Source organism: Puntigrus tetrazona, chromosome 17, assembly GCF_018831695.1.
Source record: "Puntigrus tetrazona isolate hp1 chromosome 17, ASM1883169v1, whole genome shotgun sequence".
Classification (NCBI taxonomy): domain Eukaryota; kingdom Metazoa; phylum Chordata; class Actinopteri; order Cypriniformes; family Cyprinidae; genus Puntigrus; species Puntigrus tetrazona.
This window is the reverse complement of record NC_056715.1, coordinates 4,219,216-4,236,491: the sequence shown is the minus strand read 5'-3', so window position 1 is coordinate 4,236,491 and position 17,276 is coordinate 4,219,216. Positions and strand designations below refer to the sequence as shown.

At 37.4% G+C, this 17,276-nt stretch overlaps 2 protein-coding genes across 7 annotated transcripts in view; both read left to right on the top strand.

Annotated features, from left to right (window-relative positions):
* The first annotated feature begins 296 nt into the window (after window positions 1–296).
* ptp4a2a (protein tyrosine phosphatase 4A2a) lies at window positions 297–4,099 on the top strand. 3 transcript variants are annotated; one of them, XM_043263867.1, is made up of 8 exons: window positions 315–427; window positions 1,143–1,177; window positions 1,638–1,714; window positions 1,998–2,516; window positions 2,607–2,699; window positions 2,798–2,928; window positions 3,214–3,288; window positions 3,380–4,099. In XM_043263867.1, exons 4-8 carry the CDS (start codon window positions 2,421–2,423, stop codon window positions 3,489–3,491), a joined length of 507 nt encoding a protein of 168 aa, XP_043119802.1. In that variant the 5' UTR covers window positions 315–427; window positions 1,143–1,177; window positions 1,638–1,714; window positions 1,998–2,420; the 3' UTR covers window positions 3,492–4,099. The 3 variants fall into 3 exon arrangements, with proteins under 3 accessions (XP_043119801.1, XP_043119802.1, XP_043119803.1); XM_043263868.1 differs by having other exon boundaries at window positions 343–427; window positions 1,148–1,177; XM_043263866.1 differs by lacking the exon at window positions 1,143–1,177 and having other exon boundaries at window positions 297–427.
* Window positions 4,100–5,207: 1,108 nt separating this feature from the next.
* Window positions 5,208–17,276, top strand: part of ppp1r13ba (protein phosphatase 1, regulatory subunit 13Ba) — a 35,713-nt gene continuing 23,644 nt past the window's right edge. For 3 of the 4 annotated variants that reach the window (XM_043263084.1, XM_043263086.1, XM_043263083.1), the window contains exons 1-3: window positions 12,309–12,558; window positions 15,197–15,344; window positions 17,112–17,231. In XM_043263084.1, coding sequence (XP_043119019.1) covers window positions 12,427–12,558; window positions 15,197–15,344; window positions 17,112–17,231 — 400 coding nt within the window. In that variant the 5' untranslated portion in view covers window positions 12,309–12,426. Of the gene's footprint in view, window positions 5,355–12,308; window positions 12,559–15,196; window positions 15,345–17,111; window positions 17,232–17,276 lie in introns of those variants that run through there. The other variant, XM_043263085.1, reaches the window with a different exon arrangement.

Genomic DNA, 17,276 nt, shown 5'->3' with positions numbered 1-17,276 from the left:
TAATTTCATTTTTAAAATCTGTGACGTGGGTTTCTTGTTATTGTAATTATAAATATTTTAACGATATGTGTGACCACTTGAAAGGATTAGGAATTAAAGCGAATACCTTTACCTACCATCGAAGCTTTTTTATTTGCTGTAATAATCACAAACAACTAATAATATGTATAGTTGTTAGTAGAATCAACGTGATTGGTCGAGACCTGTTAGCTGATGAAAAAAGTAACATTTATCCACTCCGCACGTTCAAACGTGAAAGGTGCGGTTTGTCGGCCACGTGAGTGCGCGCAGCCAATCAACGGTCATCTGCGCGGACCGGAATTGTCGCCTGGTTACGGGAGCTCTATGGTAGGGAGAGCTAGCCGGCTAGCAGCATCTCTCAATCCTTTCTCTCTTTGTCACGGTATTCATATATCGTCAGCTCTTTGTAAGTACCTATATGATTTCATATCTATTTTTTTCTGTCGTTAATGAATATATTAATGATTCGTGAAGTGTGAAATTGTGCATGTATTTAAATATATACGCATTTAGCAGCTATAATACGCTAGGCGGACAAGAGAAAACTAATCGCCTAAAACAGTTGGGACTAACAATGATTTACCTTTGTGGTGTAATTATGGCCTATTTTATGTCGTATAAACGTGTATTCATGACTTGAACTGATAATAATTACGTTCATTGTAAATGACATCTGTTTTTATAAACTGCCATAACGTTCACACAATAAGGTAGAGTGTCTTATGATTTACGTGTGGATTTGAATAAAGTTAATATTTTATGAGTCTGGTTTTTTACTTAAATGGTTGTTTAATTTGTCCACCACTAATATAGATTAATGCGTGGTCAGCAAATGGATCCCATTGTGTTCCATGCATAGACACTATGAAGCTTTTTCTGTTTTAAAAGTACAACTTACTTCCAGATTATTATTTTATTTTTTTATCCTTTTTGTTATGTACTCCCTCTTATGTCGTTCAAATCCAAAATATGATTTTCTGTCTTCTGTGGAAAACAATACAAAGGGACATAATGACATTCTCAGGCACCATTCGCTTTCATTGTGTGGATAAAAAACATGTCATGAAAGTGAATGATGACAGAGACTGTCTTTCTGCTTTACATCTCCCTTTGTTTTCCAGAGCAGAAAGAAAATGGAATTTGAAGGAACATGAAGGTGAGTAAATAACATGTCTTTCATTTGTGTGTGATCTGTCCCTTTAAGAATGAGATAATGGTCAAAAATAGACAGTATATGGGCAGCGAATGTGGTGACAGAGATATGTGTCATACGGTTATGTGCATGCATGTATGTGTGTGCATATATATATATATATATATATATATATATATATATATATATATATATATATATATATATATATATATATATATATAAGCATGTGTATATCCACCTTTTTAAGATTAATCTGAGGGTGTATTAATTAATATTTGAATCCATTTTGATATGTTTCATGTGTGTTAAATGGTATATAAGGTAAGCTTTTATAGCATACATCTGTACTAAAACAAATAGAAACACATCAGCTCTTTTCATTTACCATTCTGGAATATGTCTTGATGAAGATGAAGAAAAGTCTTGTTTATTCCTTTTTTTTGTTGATTATCTTTTCTAGGTGCAAAGTAGAGACAGTCACGAATGGTGAAGATAGAATGCAGAGTTCTCAACTTGTTTTCTGTTCACTTATTAAAAGTAAGTGCATGATAGGAAACATATCGCAATGTATTTTCCATGTGTATCACCATGATATAATGTTGTGCAAGGCCTGTATGCTTTTATGATGAGAGTTCATAATCCATCCAGTGCCCAAAGTCAATATCTGCAGTAGAATGAGGTCTCTCTTCAGCTGTAGGCTGTATCCAGTAATCATTTGGTGTTAATGGTGACATGTTTTGATTCACTGCACTTGCTGGTTGTGATGTGCCTTAGAATCCACTGCCCTGGTTATTTATTGGTCGCATCTTTCTTATTCCAGGCTGCACATTTATGGCGTTTGTCAGTGTGAGTGGAGACTTCTGCCAGGCACAGCACCTGGTCATTGTAGACAAGTGAACAGAGGGCCTGCCATATGAAGATTATACTACCTGACTGCCCGTCTTAAATTCTGCACTTTCGGGGAGCATCTTTTTTTGTCCAGAGTTCAAGTGTATGAATCGGTTTGAGCCAATCCAGGTACTAGAGAGCGAATCGTTGTTCCTTCTCTCTAGTGCCAACTGATCATCTCTCCTCTCCTGAATGGGTTAATTATAAATTGCGAACCAGAAGGATAGTTCCCTTCTTTAGTTTTTATTTTAAAACCGTGGGAGCGTGAAAGTTGTTACCTTCTCCTTTTTCCCTATTTGCGAGAGAATCGCCTCAAAGTCAAATTGCTTAGATATTTTGGAATCATTATTTCGAAATGAATCGCCCCGCTCCTGTTGAGATCACCTACGAATGCATGAGGTTTCTCATCACCCACAATCCCACCAATTCACAGCTGGTCAAGTTTACAGAGGTAAGAATTAAGATGAGAGCACTTCCTATGAATGGCAGTATTAACAACGGGGGAAGAGTTGACTGTTTTGACTGTATTGATGTATTTTAGGAACTGAAGAGTTTTGGAGTCCAGACTCTTGTCCGGGTTTGTGATGCGACTTATGACAAAACACCAGTGGAAAAAGAAGGCATTGAAGTTTTGGTGAGATTTGTGATTAACCTTTTTATGTTCCTGATGGAATTTGGTTTTTCTGTGCATTTAATGCAGAGGATTTAATGCCGAAATGTGTTCTCCTTTAGGATTGGCCTTTCGATGATGGTTGTTCGCCCCCTGACCAAATTGTTGATGACTGGTTGAACCTTCTCAAATGTAAATTCAAAGATGAACCAGGCTGTTGCATTGCAGTACATTGCGTTGCTGGATTGGGACGGTAAGTATTATCAGGGCGCGTGTAATCCAGTCAGATTCAGACTGATATGAAATGTTGGTTTGTCGCTGTCTGTCTGTGGCTCGCTGAGATATTACACTGTGTCATTTTTTTTGAGTTATCTTGGACCTGATGTGCAGAAACATGCCGTTCTTTCAGAACGTTTTGTGCTGTAATGGTGTGAACCTCAGCATTTATTTCACTCAGTCAGAGAAATTCCTGATTAATAAACAAGTGACTTGACTTTCAAGTAGTTTCAAATGACAACAGGTTTTTTCGTTTGTTCAGAGCTCCTGTTTTGGTGGCCATAGCCTTAATTGAATGCGGGATGATGTACGAAGATGCTGTCCAGTATATTCGTCAGTAAGTTAAACCATCTCAATGCTCTCTTTTTATGCAGGATACGAATTTTATGTGGCTCATTTTGCGTGACGTGAATGATTTTTCTTTTTAGGAAAAGACGCGGGGCATTTAACGCCAAACAATTAATGTACCTTGAAAAATACAAACCCAAGATGCGCCTGCGCTTCAAGGATGCCAATGGTCAAAACTGCTGCATTCAGTAAATAAACCTTCATCCAAAGGGTATTTGGAAACTATTGACATAATTATTATTGTTAGTGTTGTTATGAGCCGTTTTTTGTTTGATTTATTATATTGGACCAGGATTTTTGCTGTATAACAGTGCCAAGCACACAAACAGGTTACGCAGTATTAGTGTTTGGGGGGTTTTATTCGACCAAACAGTCAAGCCAATCTTGTAAACTCACAGGCAACGTGGGGCCTCACTAGTGATGTTTTTCATTGTGACAAACACATTGGTGTAATGATTGACTGCAGTTGTTAGTGTTTTATGCCCTATCTAAAACTAGGTGTCCTCAGTTTTCTGGATTGTGTGACAACATCCTGCAGTAAGTGAACTCACTTTGTTGGTGCTTCTCTTGAAGTCTGTCAGCTTCTCCTAAGTTACATGGGCACAACTACTGTATCTAATGTTATAGATATTAAACATTCCAAGAGATTCACAGCACTGTCGGACACTAGATTATGGTCATCGGTAAAAAGGACGGATGAATGAAATCCTAGATAATCCAATCAACGGAACTTCCTCTTCAAACTGATTGTGAAATGAGTCAAATTCAAACAATAATAATAATAAAAAAAAAAAACACTTATTTTTGTCATGTTTTTTGTCTTCACTTAATTCTGATGGGAACATTTGATTTAGGCTTAAACTGACATCTAATACACTGTAGTATTTGCAAGAAACATCGTATGATGTCAGTTTGTAATTTAATAGAATGTATATCATGGTAGTAAATATCTTTAATATTCATATGGTCTAAAGTTATGAAAATGCCATGGTATTGACAAAGGACACGTTTAAAACTATGGCAATACAATGGTATTTTTTTGTTGGTGAATGATATATGATGCATCTTGTAACAAATAATAGATTGAACCGTTTTACTCATTCATGTTTTGGTAAAATGAAGAAAATATTCATGCAATTTCAAGTGTGCGAACTCTTTAGGTGGTGTTTTCTTTTCTTGACCACGAGTCGGTGCAATGCAGATCCGCTGGACAATCAAATGGATGTTGTCTGAACGCGAACCCTACTATGGTAAAGGCTTGGCTTATAAATATTAATTACGTTGTTATACTGGACACTAGGAAGTTTTGCCCAGTGTGACCTATTTAATATTAATGAGGTAAACCTTCGCAGTAGTACAATTCGTAATTCTGTTGTCTGGACTCTTTAAGCATATGGCAAGCCAAATTAACAATTGTAAAAAAAAAAAAAAAAAGAAAAGTTACTAATGCACGTTTGCGATTCAAGCACACTTATTCATCGCATGCTCTTGCTTAATCACTAACCCAATGTAAAATATGCTTGTTTTTAGTGCTAAATAATTTTGCTGTTCATTTCTGACTAGCCTATGCATTCCGCATGTTGCTGGTATAGACATTTATTCTCGAATCGCTACTAACTATTCAGATATTTACCAGCATCCACTCCAGTTTCCGTACAACAAAATGGCCGCACGATTTTTCAGACGCTCTGTGTATTCCAGCATTCTCATATAGCTGCGCAATAACCCAATCTAGCAGTTCGCGAATAAAAATACGAGCACAGTACAAACAGATGCGAGGTAAAGACGTTAATGTGAAAGCCGCTTGCCATAAAAACCTGCACGAAACACCGAAGCCTCTGGATTGGGACACCGCCGTGACGTACATGACCCAGTTCAGATGGCGCATCCTTTCACCAACATTCACAGGACCAAACTCATAACGGGCAAGCGGCTTGAATAACACATTTATTCATTCAACTTTTAGTTCACTCTCTTTTGGAAGTTAAAAAGGCTTCTTCTTTTTTTAATTCAAGCCTTCCCGTTCGATTTCGCCGTTCTGCAGTCATGATGCCGGTAAGTTTGGTACTTTGCAGCCGCTGAGACTCGGAGCGTGATTGACAGCTCTCCCTCAGCATTCAGAAATAACGCGTGCGTGCGTTGCGTTGGACCGCGGGACTCGTTTAGGCTGTCACGAGCGAATGCGGCTCTCACGGCTTGTCACTCACAGTCGGGATCGACTTGGAGAAGCAATCGTATTTAAGAAGTCCCTGCATGTGCCAGTTGTGATAATCGAACGGGTGTATTTTGGTTTTTAATATTTAATCGTGTGTTGTCTGTTATGAGGGGTAAGCGACTGGTCACACAGTCATGTTAAGTCCAAACAACAGCGACCTATAGCATGTGGCTTCTCAGGTTTTGGTTTACTGTAAAATGTTCTACAGTGAACTGCGTGCATAGGATTTCTTTATACTTGCATACAGTGTAGAAATAATTTCTGAAGAGTGTTTTGTTTCAGTTTTCTGCTAATGTTTTGTTGCTTGCCGTTTCTTTTGTTGGTGAAATTTACTGCCAATTTCTGAGTGGAAATAATTTCTGCACTTTTTTTTCATTAAACAGGCCCCAAAAGTATTTTGACACTTTATCCACTCTTTAAATGTATGAATGCACATTTTTAATTTAATACAAAGCACAACACAACTGGACCATTTGCTTACTAACTTTTTATCTCGTATTAGAAAAGTTATGCACTCAGCAACGCCTCGCTTTATTTAATACTTTGCATCAAATTATTTATTAGTAAAAGTATATATATACACACACACACTCTGTAAATACCGCACTACTTAACATGAACTAATAATGATTTTTTAAAATCATTTATTAATTTTAGTCAAATTAGCCAATTTCAACATGTACAATACTTTTTTTGGTTGTTGTTTTTTTTTTACTTAAACCCTGTATTTGTTAAAGTAATAGTTCTTACAAAAAATAAGCTGTAAAAAAATAAAATCTTGTCATTGACATCCTCAGGTTGATTAAAAACTTTTTTCTGTTGAAGATAAAAGCAGATATTCTGAAGAATGCTAATAAGCTGCAAGTAGACATTCACAGTGTGGAGAATATCTTCTTTAAAATATATCTTCTTTTGTGTTTAGAAGAAATTCATACAGGTTTGAAACAACTATAAATTAAAGTAACTACAGAATATACATAAGTTTCTTTCTTTCCTTTTTTTTGTGAACTATACTCTTACCTTTTTTACCTTATATATATATATATCTTAGTTTGTGTTTGCTAATACATTTATTAATGGTAACAAATGAATGAATGTTACCGGATTGTCTTCTTCGTTCATTGCACATTTACTGAAACTACTACATTCTGGTTGTGTTTGTGTTCCTCGTCCTGTCAGAATTCTTGTACTGTCATTGTTTCTGTGTGAGAGTGATGCAGTTCGCGGCTGTGTTGAATGAAACATTAGCCTGCGGGGAGTATTTTAAGGCGCTGTGCGGTGAGCTGTGGAAAGGTTGGGTCAGTCGTCAGAATTCCTGAATTGTGACACACAGGGTTGTGCGCTTTAATATCCCTCACACCCCAGATCCTAGAGGGCTTTTCCAGCAGAATACAGTTAGAGTAGAAACTACCAACTTATTTTCCATCTCTATGAAGCAGAAGTGTCCCTCAACAGGATGTATCAGAGCGCAGATTACAAGGAGAGCCAGCTGGGGTCAAAGATCAAAGGTGAATGAAAGGAGCATCCTCTGTACTGAAGTTAACCTTTCACCTTCGCGCAGGCAGACACTTTTGGAGCTCAGACAGATTGGACTGAGAGTGGATTTAGAGTTCACTAATAGAGCTAATAGACCGCACGCTTCCACTGTGGAGAATTAGAGATTCCCTCACTTTTGCCTGTAGTTTACCGCAGGAATGATTCCATGACACGTCAAACTCCATCCCAGACATGTGCGATTAACCTCAGGACTTGAGACTGACGTGTAATTATAAAAGTACTACAGCTTAGATGTCTTTAAATCCTGCTGGAGCTTGATTGATCTGCCAAACAAGCAACACACACAGATTAGTGACGGGAAGTCCAATTCTTTTTTTTGCGAACGGGTTGTTTCAGTGAATTGGTTTAAATAACGATTGACCAGTTCGTTTACGTATGCACGATTCAATTAAAGTGGTCGTGAGCTGCCTTTGTTTTTTGTTTTGTACCGTTCTCTGACTTCCGCTTATAATGTTACTAAGATTTTTACCTCAGGAACGACATCATGTAGAAGTAATAGGCTATTTTCTAGTCTTCTTTTGACAACTCTCTTTGAATAGGCATTGCGGATTGTGGAGTCCGAAGTTAACATCCAGTGCTTTGATTGGTTAATAGTTGTGTTTGTTTGAAAGCCTACATTCCTCATAGATGGACACTGCTGGGATTGAAGTTAAAACTGCTTCAGTACTCAAACGATCTGTAACAACAGGCAAAACAAGAGCGAGCGCTTAATGAAAACAGTTAGTTGCATTCGTTTTGCGACATCGGATCCGTTGTAGTCAGCACAACATTGTGTTTTAGTTTCAGTCTTTCGGAAAATCCTGTGTCAAATTGTGCCTTGTTTGTAAACAGATCCTCAGTAAAATGAAGTGAACAAAGGACCAAGTTCTTACTGACACTGTCTGCCACTATAATAAATGTATATATTTTATATGTGAATCGGTAGGCGGGGCTAAACAGGCAGCGATGTACAAGCAGGCATTGATTATCGTCTGTGGAGACATTGGTTATCCACACAATTACGTCATAATGTGGCATATTCCACGAAACTGGCTTCGGTTGTAGCTGTTTTTAGAGTATCGAGTACATTTCGAGTTACAGAATGATTTTATAGCACAGTGACCTCTTAAATATCGAAAGATCAAGGGAATTTGATCAGTTTCTCAGTTCGTGAGCGCTTTAATAAAGCACCAAATAAGGATGAGATATGAGGATGTTTTATGTGTATGTTTCTGTGTATCGCGAAAACTGTATTAACTATCCAATGCATTTTATTTGTGATACCTTTTCAGTAAAAAAAACAAAAAAAGTGTATATATATAAATAGTGTGTATATATATATATATATATATATATATATATATATATATATATATATATTTTTTTCAGCAGACATAGGAGCACCAAATGAGTTGGGACTGTTGGAAACATATGAGAGTGAGTTTTGATTGAGTAACTTATAGAGCCCTGCTGACTCCAGCTGCAGACTGTATCAGATGATTCAGTCCAATTTGGTGAACTGATTTATCCAGCTTACTAAAAAGAACGGATTCAAAACAACTTTATGTTTGCGATCCTTACATCACTAACCCAGATCAGTCTTTTATTTTCAGAGCTGGGGTTTATGATGACTTTCTGCGCATATGAATATTTATAACTCTAGAAGTGCCGGCTGGGAATTGCAGACGTATTTTCTTCCTTTGGGACAGGATAAATAAAATATCAAATATGATAAGCAAGCAGAAATATCTGTCTTCGTGTTAAGTTAATTAAAGTCTGGAGAATTTTCGGAAGCTTGCTGCTTGCAATAAGCAAGAGTTCGTCTCTTTTGCTTTGTGCAGTCGCTCACAGCATTTTGAATATTCATAAACATCCATGCCGCCTATAGTGCAAAGTCAAAGGCAGCTATAAGCTATGACAAGTGAGTTTACGTCTGCATATTGAGGCGGGAAATAGGAAAATGCGCTCTGTTTACCTCACAGCTCGTTCATTTCCTCTGGAACTGAGTATTAATGCTTTAAGATGAACCACGACGGATTTTCATTTGCTGTGAGAACATGAATCTGTCTCTTCTTGTCAATTTCCAGTTATAGATTGTACAAATTGTGCTCTAGGTGAACGCACACACATCCCGTCTGTCTCATCGTGTGTTTGTGCCTGTCCTTTACACTCTGGCAGACAGTTTTCTGGCTGTGAGATTACAACTTCATCTGCACTCAAAACAGAGAGTGTTGGCAGCTCAGGATCTTTAATACATCCCACGTTGCTGTAGTAGGAAGCTTAGCCAGTGTGTGCTTTAGTTATTAGTCCTCACTAGTGTCGCTCACATCTCCCCAGAGTCTCATTATTGAAATTGCAACCTCACAGTATTGCTGAATCCCTAAGCCTCTTGAGGGAATGGTGCTTCACCTTTGCAATAATGGCTACTTTGATTATTTTGTGACTAGGTTTGTTTGTGAACTTATGGGATGTCGGTGTCCTCAGTGGGTACCACATAATGAGTTCATAGATGTTATGTTGTGGCTGTATTGATGAATTAGAAGTTAAGAAACAATGTATTTTATAGTTAATATCATTAGCACGCATTATTACACGATAAAGTGCTTGCCAGAACATTTGTATAAGTATATAATATATTGTTGTTATTTTTATTGTTGTTGAATAACTATTGAAAAGTATGTTTAAAACAATTGTACTGCTTACTATTTTTGTGTAAACCATGATACATAAAAAAAAAAGAAAAGAAAACCTTTGCAAGATTAGAAATGCCTTTTGTGTCACTACTAATCAAATGAATGTGTCCTTGCTGAATAAAAATATTAATTTATTTAAAAAATATATCATATTAACCTTTTGATGGGTAGTGTATATCAACCAACCTGCTCTCTGGATATTGTTATTCAGAAATTCTTTTTTGGAATTCATCATGATTTATTCTCATTTTCCCTCGTTTGTTATTTCAGTTTCCTTTTTGCCCTTTCCCATGCCATGCCATTAAATGTAAAATCCAAGCATACTTCCATTAAGCTCACTGTCCAAAGACTCAGCCGTGAGAGCATAGCTGTCTGTTTTCAAGCTCCGAGATTGAGTGTGCTGTTTACTGCTGTTAACTGCACTTAACTATGCAAGTCTTTGACCGGCAGTGAAATGAAGAGAACTGGCATGTTTCCGTGGGTTCAGTCGTTGCTATGGACACACTATTGATGGCTCAGTACAGTAAATCAGGTGAGCATTCACCGTGTCAACAATCCCACAATGCTTAAGCATGGGCGCATATCCCATCTGTATCAAATGAATTAAAAAATATAAAATTTGATAGCATTATATAAAGTATTTCAATGTCTTATTTTAGAATTTTTCATGCAGAATCTTTATATTAAATGACATGTTACAAACTAAAGGAAGCAGTAACAGCTTTTATAGTGGAAACTGGGCAGCTTTACCCAGTCAGACGTGTCCCAACCAGAGCTCTATTTGTCAGGACGCCCAAGACCCACAGTGACAAGGCCTGCCTGTGTCCTCAGATTTATTATTGACAAAGCACTGAGTGCTGCAACTTCAGCTCCTTCTTTGGAATCAGAAAACCTTCTGTAGATACTGCGCAATCGTCATAAGCAGAGATGAACGAGATGCTCAAAGCTTCAGAACAAGTCCATATTGATTATTAGTGCTATGGCTAAAGCATGCATCACTATTATTATCTGTATATTTATAATGGTTAGGATTATTTTCCCAGAGCTTGGCTTTCAAAGTAATCAGATATTCAACTTTTTGACAATATTCATCTGGCAGACAAAACAACAAAAATCCAAGGAAATAAATGAACTGAAAAAAATAATTATTTACCCTCACATCATTTCAAACCAGCAAGACCTAATAAGATATTTTTTATTAAATCAGAGAACTCTCTGACCCTCCATAGACAGCAATGCATCTGACACAATAAATTAAATGTAGTAAGAACATTGTTCAAATTGTTCACAAGACATCAGTGGTTCAATCATAATTTTATGACACTACGGGATTACTTTTAAAACACCCCACTAATTAATTTTCAATCATCCAGAATATGCTAAAAATGGCATAGAACACTCTAACAACTGCTAACAACTAATATAGACCACCTTTGCAAGTGATTAGCAACCCTCTGTAAACATCTACAGTAGATTTCACTAGCAGTTGCATAGCAATTCCCTGGCAACCACCTAGAGCACCCTAGCAACTGTTTGGCAACCATTCAGAACTCTTTATCGACCACTTAGCATTGCCTTGGCAACCACCCAGAACACCTTTGCAACCATTTAGCAACACTCTGTAAACATCTACAGTGGAACACCCTGCTAACTGCTTACCATTCAGAACTATACCTGAAACCGTAACAACTGTTATGGGCCACTGTAAGCCGTCCGCCATGTGCTAATGGTCAACTTGACGTCATCACTTGATGCAATCACTAAATATTTGAAAGATGCCACAATCCTGCACAGAAACGGCTTTGTGCGAACCTACGTTTTGGTGAATGACGTAAAGTTGACCGTTCCAAGATGGCGGCACATCTACATGCTTGAAGCGGTCGAGCGGGGCATCTGTTCATATCTAAGCTAGAAACTGCCTAAAATATGCTCTGGCATGTACTTTGTATTTTAAATGTGAACTGGTAATTGCTGCCAACAGTATTGTGATATATTTCTAACTTAAATGGAACATTGAATAGAGTATGGGGTTAAGGACTTTCTGTCCAAGCCATCAAACTGGAACACCATTCCAGAGCTGAGGTAAATGTCAAAATTTTGATTAAAAATGACCAAGACTATGTTTTTAAAAGTGGATTAACTTACACAGTTTAATTGTTTGCCTCCAGAGTAGAAACGTGGACTAAAGTAAATTTTGTTTTCATGTGGACTTTAATCTGATCGGTCTGATCGCCCTTGTATACATTAAGTGCACACTGTCTGTCTGTTCTTCTTAATTCGATAACGTAAGTGGCACGAGGGTGACTTCCTATGCCAAAGTGTGTGTTTTAGTCTTAGTGAGCGTGACGTGGAGTTCGGTCCGCTCTATCAGTGACATGTCAAAAAGCGGTCTGTGTATTGTCATCAGATACTTCTTATCTTCCCCTGGCACCTCTGCTTGTTCCTAAGGGAATGCAGTTTGGGAAAGAGAGCTCTACCCACCCTCCCCTTCCCAAAATGCCCCCGATCCCCCTTCCCCTTTCTTGACCACTCTATAGTATCTCCACTCACACACTCTCAGTCAGACAGACAGCCAGGCACCCAGAGAGAGAAAGAGACAGACACACTCCATTGGCAGCAGGCAGCTCCCCAGCGCCTGGACTGCCCGGCTCCTCCAATCCATCAACCCCAGCCTCAGAGCTCCATGAGGAGGTTCATCAGTATGGTGCTACGCAGCCTGGTCAGCGCCTCCAAGGCCAGGCCCTGGCTGCAAAAGAGAGCACGGGCGCAGGGGAAGGAAGACCGGAAGCTCCAGGTGCCACACGGGGCGACTAAGGTGAAAGTCCAGAGGGCTTAAGACAAGCAAGATAGGGACAGACAGGGAGAAGTTTAGGCACTTGTGTATGGCTTAAAATAGCGGGGCATGTCTGGGGCATGGCGGATTTCAGATTGACATTTGTTTTTAAGTGCATGTGTAAGTGAGGAGTGTTAAATGGAGACTTGCTATAGTTGGAACGGATCGCGGATATGTCAAATCAAAGGGTGCTATTTCACGCACATGTTTGTGGCGTGCTGGGATAGGCTTGTTGTTTATTTCTTGCATGCGCGATTTTGTAGTTTGCAAAAGTTGTGGTATGCTGATTAGGAGAAAATTCTCAATTTGAACGAACGAACAAAAAATATGGGTAACGCTTTAGAATAGGAACACTACGACTACAACTTACGACTTTTTCCTCAATAAATTCTTTGCTGCTTGTTAATAGTTAGCAAGGTAGTTGTTAAGTTTTAACTGTTGGGTAAGAAGTGGGATGTAGAATTAGGCATTAATATGTGCTTAATTACCACTAAGAAATATTCTAGTAATATGTATGCTAACTAGCAACCTATAAGTGTAATGGTAAAATAAAGTGTTACCAAAATATGTTGACAGAAATCCACTTAAAATAGATGAGTATGTGGTGTGTTTTGAATTTCCATTATGAAAACATAATTTCTGTGTTATTGAGGGATGAGTTTAAACTAGTTTCTGTGTTTTGTTTTGTTTTTTTTTCCTGAAACTTTAATTCGGTAAAAGACGGTGTTACATTTCAGCTTTTCCCAGGATTCACAGACTGTCATTCAGTAACGCTTTAAATGAGGTTTCATTTGTGAAGGTTAGTGAATAACGTGAACTAAAAATGAACATTATGCCTTTTACAGCATGTATTTTTCTTTGTTAATATTAGTTAAAATACATTGATATTAGAAATTGATTGGTTAATGTTGAAATTAATTAAATATAGATTAATAAAGGCTCTAGAAGTATTGTTTGTTATTAGCTGCATTTTAACTAATGAAAAGTGTAAAGTGTTAATCTGAATCTACTTTTTTTAGTTATTTAAGTTATTTAAAGTAATAGTTTACCAAGAAATTAAAAATTCTTCTTCCAAATGTCTTCATTAATTAAACCCTCATGTAATTTCCAGTTTTTTTCTGTGGAACACAGAAGATATTTTGAGAAATGAAATGTGTATGTGTGTTTTGTTTTGCTTATAAAATCAAAGTTATCCAATGTTTTAGACCATATTTACCATAAACAGGATTAAAACAGTTCTTCGGTATGCCTCCTTTAAAGGTTTTGGTAAATATAAATGATAAATGAAATTTAAATTTTTGGATGAACTATTCTTTTGATTGTAATTTATTTTGAATGTTTATTTTTCTTTGGTCCAGTAATTGAATCGTTCAGATGGAGTGTAGGCATGATTTGACTTTTTTTCGTTTTTGGCCCTGTGCTATTTTAATATGAAACCTCGTGACAATAAAATTCCAGGCAGCTGTCCAGGTCTGGATTATCCGCTGTCTTCACAGATCACAGCAGCATTTCCCTTTCTGGATTTGTTTGGCTTCAGCAAGCGAAACAGTTTCCTTAGCTCTCTGTAGCCACACGCTCGCATGTTTGCACCCCCGTCTAATCAGATTATTATAGCTCTGCCCTGTAATCCAACCCTCACAGAATTTCTCTTTCAATCTGCTGCCTGCTTGTTTGGAGGGATTGTGTTACACTTTAGGAGTAAAGCCTGCCCCGGGGTATGAATTGAATTCAGATGGATTTATAAGATATACAGTATTTAAAATTGTAAGTTAAGTGAAGCGGGATGAAGTTTACATCAGTTTGTTTACATTTTAACGGTGACCGCTGTAATAAAATACAGGCACTTTCCAAATGCCTGTTATACCTACAGAGATTTATTTGTCGCAGTCATTCTTACTGCACTCCGATGTTAATCCAAAATGACAGATTTATGTTTTTCAAATACTTTTACAAAATATCATTTTATTTTAAGGGGTGTTTAATTTCATTTAATTTCATTCTATTTTATTTATTTTGCCATTTCACATCTCACCGGTGACACTTGCAAAGGTGAGCGCCACCTAGATAGACTCTGATATATGCCTTTTGACCAAAACTTTTCATCAGTGTTTCCTATAACTTTATTGGCCTTCTTGATCCAATTTTCCAGACCATTAGTTTAATCCTCTTCGATAGAAACCCCACCGAATGATGTAGTATCATCTAATGACTAGATAAAATAATTGGCGTCTGTGATTAACGCAGACTTTTCTGTACGTCTGGAAGGATTCTTTCCTAAATCTCCCGTAAACCTTAGATATTTTCCATTTTGTGCGTGGTTAAAGTCCTTGCCAGTACGGTTTGGTACGTGGGAGATAATAGATCTTGGCGGTGTGTAGAATAAACATGCAATTCCCTTGATTTCAGCTCAACTTTTCGATGTCTTTTATTTAGCTCTCATCTTTCTTTGCAATTGGCACTCATTTGATGAGACGGCTAGGGTGCAGACCACTGGGAAAATTAACGTAAACAGTTTTTTAGAATTATAACAAGGCAAGAGAGATTAAGGAGAAGCCCACATAGTCAAAATGAGAGGTTGGAAGTTCACTCAAAGAAAGATGTTGTTGTTTCCTCTTTGCAGATGATTCTGACTGTATTCCTGAGTGATAATCAACAGTTGCTGACTGAGGTGCCCATCACTCCAGAGACGCTCTGTAAGGATGTGGTGGAGTTCTGTAAAGAGGCTGGGGAGAGCGGCTGCCACCTCGCCGAGGTCTGGAGAGGAAAAGGTATCTGTTGGCAAACACTGTACACTAACGTAAACGGGAGTTATTACAATGTTGTTTAAAGGAAAAAAGCATTTAATTTGGTCATTTAACAGACGCTTTTATCCAAAAAGACTTGAGGACATTGGGAGCGATCAAAAAAATCGACAAAAGGGCAAAGTATATGACAAATCTCAGTTAGCTTAACACATTTTATTATATATTAAATAAAAACACAACAGATAAAACAGAAACGGAATAGAGCAGACTAGTGTAAGATACTTTTTTGCTTTTGTTAATTGTATAATAAATGAAAAGAAACCAAAAATTATAGAAGCTAGTATTAGTTTTTTTTTTAAGAAAACAAGTAGTTAGTAAATTAATATAGCGCAAGTCTAAAATAATTTATTGGGCAGCATATTAAAATGATTTTTGAAGGATCCTGTGACATTGAAGACTGAAGTAATGATGCTGAAAATTCTGGTTTTATATCGCAGGAATAAATTATATTTAAAAATGTAATCAAATACAAAAGTTAGTCATACCAAAAGTATAATCATTTTTTATTAAATAAATGCCAACTTGAGCATGAGAGATGTTTTTTAAAAAGGAATGTTTGAATGTTTAAATATAAATAGTCTGTGGCTTTGGTTGAATTTAGATAATATAAACTTCATGTTTATATATAAACAGAATATAAACAGTTTTAGATAGTATGACTTGCTTATTCTTTCAAAGCCAGACTTAATGATTATTGGCATAGAGTGTAGTCCACTTTTCATCTTATTCCTCCCAAAAACCACTTTACTAATGTGGAAGAGAGTTAGCATCAGGCTAGACGAAGTACATTAAAGTGCATTAATTCATTTTACGTTCAAAAAAGTTGCGCAAACCGTTGCATTGTTGGCTAAATATGTTAGCTAAAAAAGTATGCATGAATCTGCAGAAAATTAGTATACCATCTGGGCTCTTTTGACCATGTTTTAACTTGATTTAATGTTCCATAAAATGTAAGATGAATAGTACGCAAATTTAGACGTGGAGTCTGAATTTTTTTTTTAGAAATTTGATGCAACATTAACTAATTGTGACGAGTTTTATGTATATTAATTGAAAACAAAGAAAGAAAACGAAACTGTATTTTTATGTAAGCTTTCTTTCAATAAATCAGCACAACATAGCCACAGCATGGTTCATGGGGGCCACAGGCGAGACTAATGTTGATTCAAAATGATATAATATAGTCTCATAAATCATCTGTTCTTTAGTCAGTTAATACAGACACATGCCAAACGTGTAGTACAGTTGGATTTCTTCATTCTCTGCTCAATATGGCTTCATCACTAAATAGTGCTGAATGGAAACGTTCATGGAGCGGATCCCACAGAGAAAGCAACGCTGTCCATCACATAACAATGACGTCCTTGTCAGAATCTGTCCTAGACAGTGGGTGGTAGTATTTGGGTCAAAATGTCTCAGGGCCTGGGCTGCAGCCTCTAGGTTTGTTTACATGGCTCCTGCGGGCCTGTTATTCTAGCGTCCCACTCATGGCACGCGGCCTGCACTGTCAAAGACAGTAAAGATAGCCTTCAGCAAGGATAGGCAGACCTTTTTCATCTGGACGTGCCACCGTGATTTGCTACGGGGCTATTGTGTAATAGAAAGAACATTTTGGGGGTTTTTATAACATGTGGAGTTGTTTAAAATTGAGAAGTATTCTCTGTGCTAAGCATAGAGTGCGTGGTTTTATAGCCTGACTGTAACAAAGAGCGTCTGTGTTCTTATTCACAGAGAGAGCGATCCCTTTTGATCAGCTGATGTTCGAGCACCTACAGAAATGGGGTCAGAGGAGACAGGAAGTGAAGTTCTACTTACGGCACGAGGAGTCTCCCATCGCAAACCAGTCTCAAGGTGGGTAAACGTAGTGAAAGTCTGGTCGTGACCATTACTAGGCAG

Excerpts from the sequence above, each read along its gene's own strand:
- ptp4a2a (XM_043263866.1), top strand. The coding sequence starts at position 2,421 with ATGAATCGCCCCGCTCCTGTTGAGATCACCTACGAATGCATGAGGTTT. Across the intron at positions 2,700-2,797 it reads AAGAAGGCATTGAAGTTTTG|GATTGGCCTTTCGATGATGG; the intron begins GTGAGATTTGTG and ends GTTCTCCTTTAG. Across the intron at positions 2,929-3,213 it reads TGCGTTGCTGGATTGGGACG|AGCTCCTGTTTTGGTGGCCA; the intron begins GTAAGTATTATC and ends TCGTTTGTTCAG.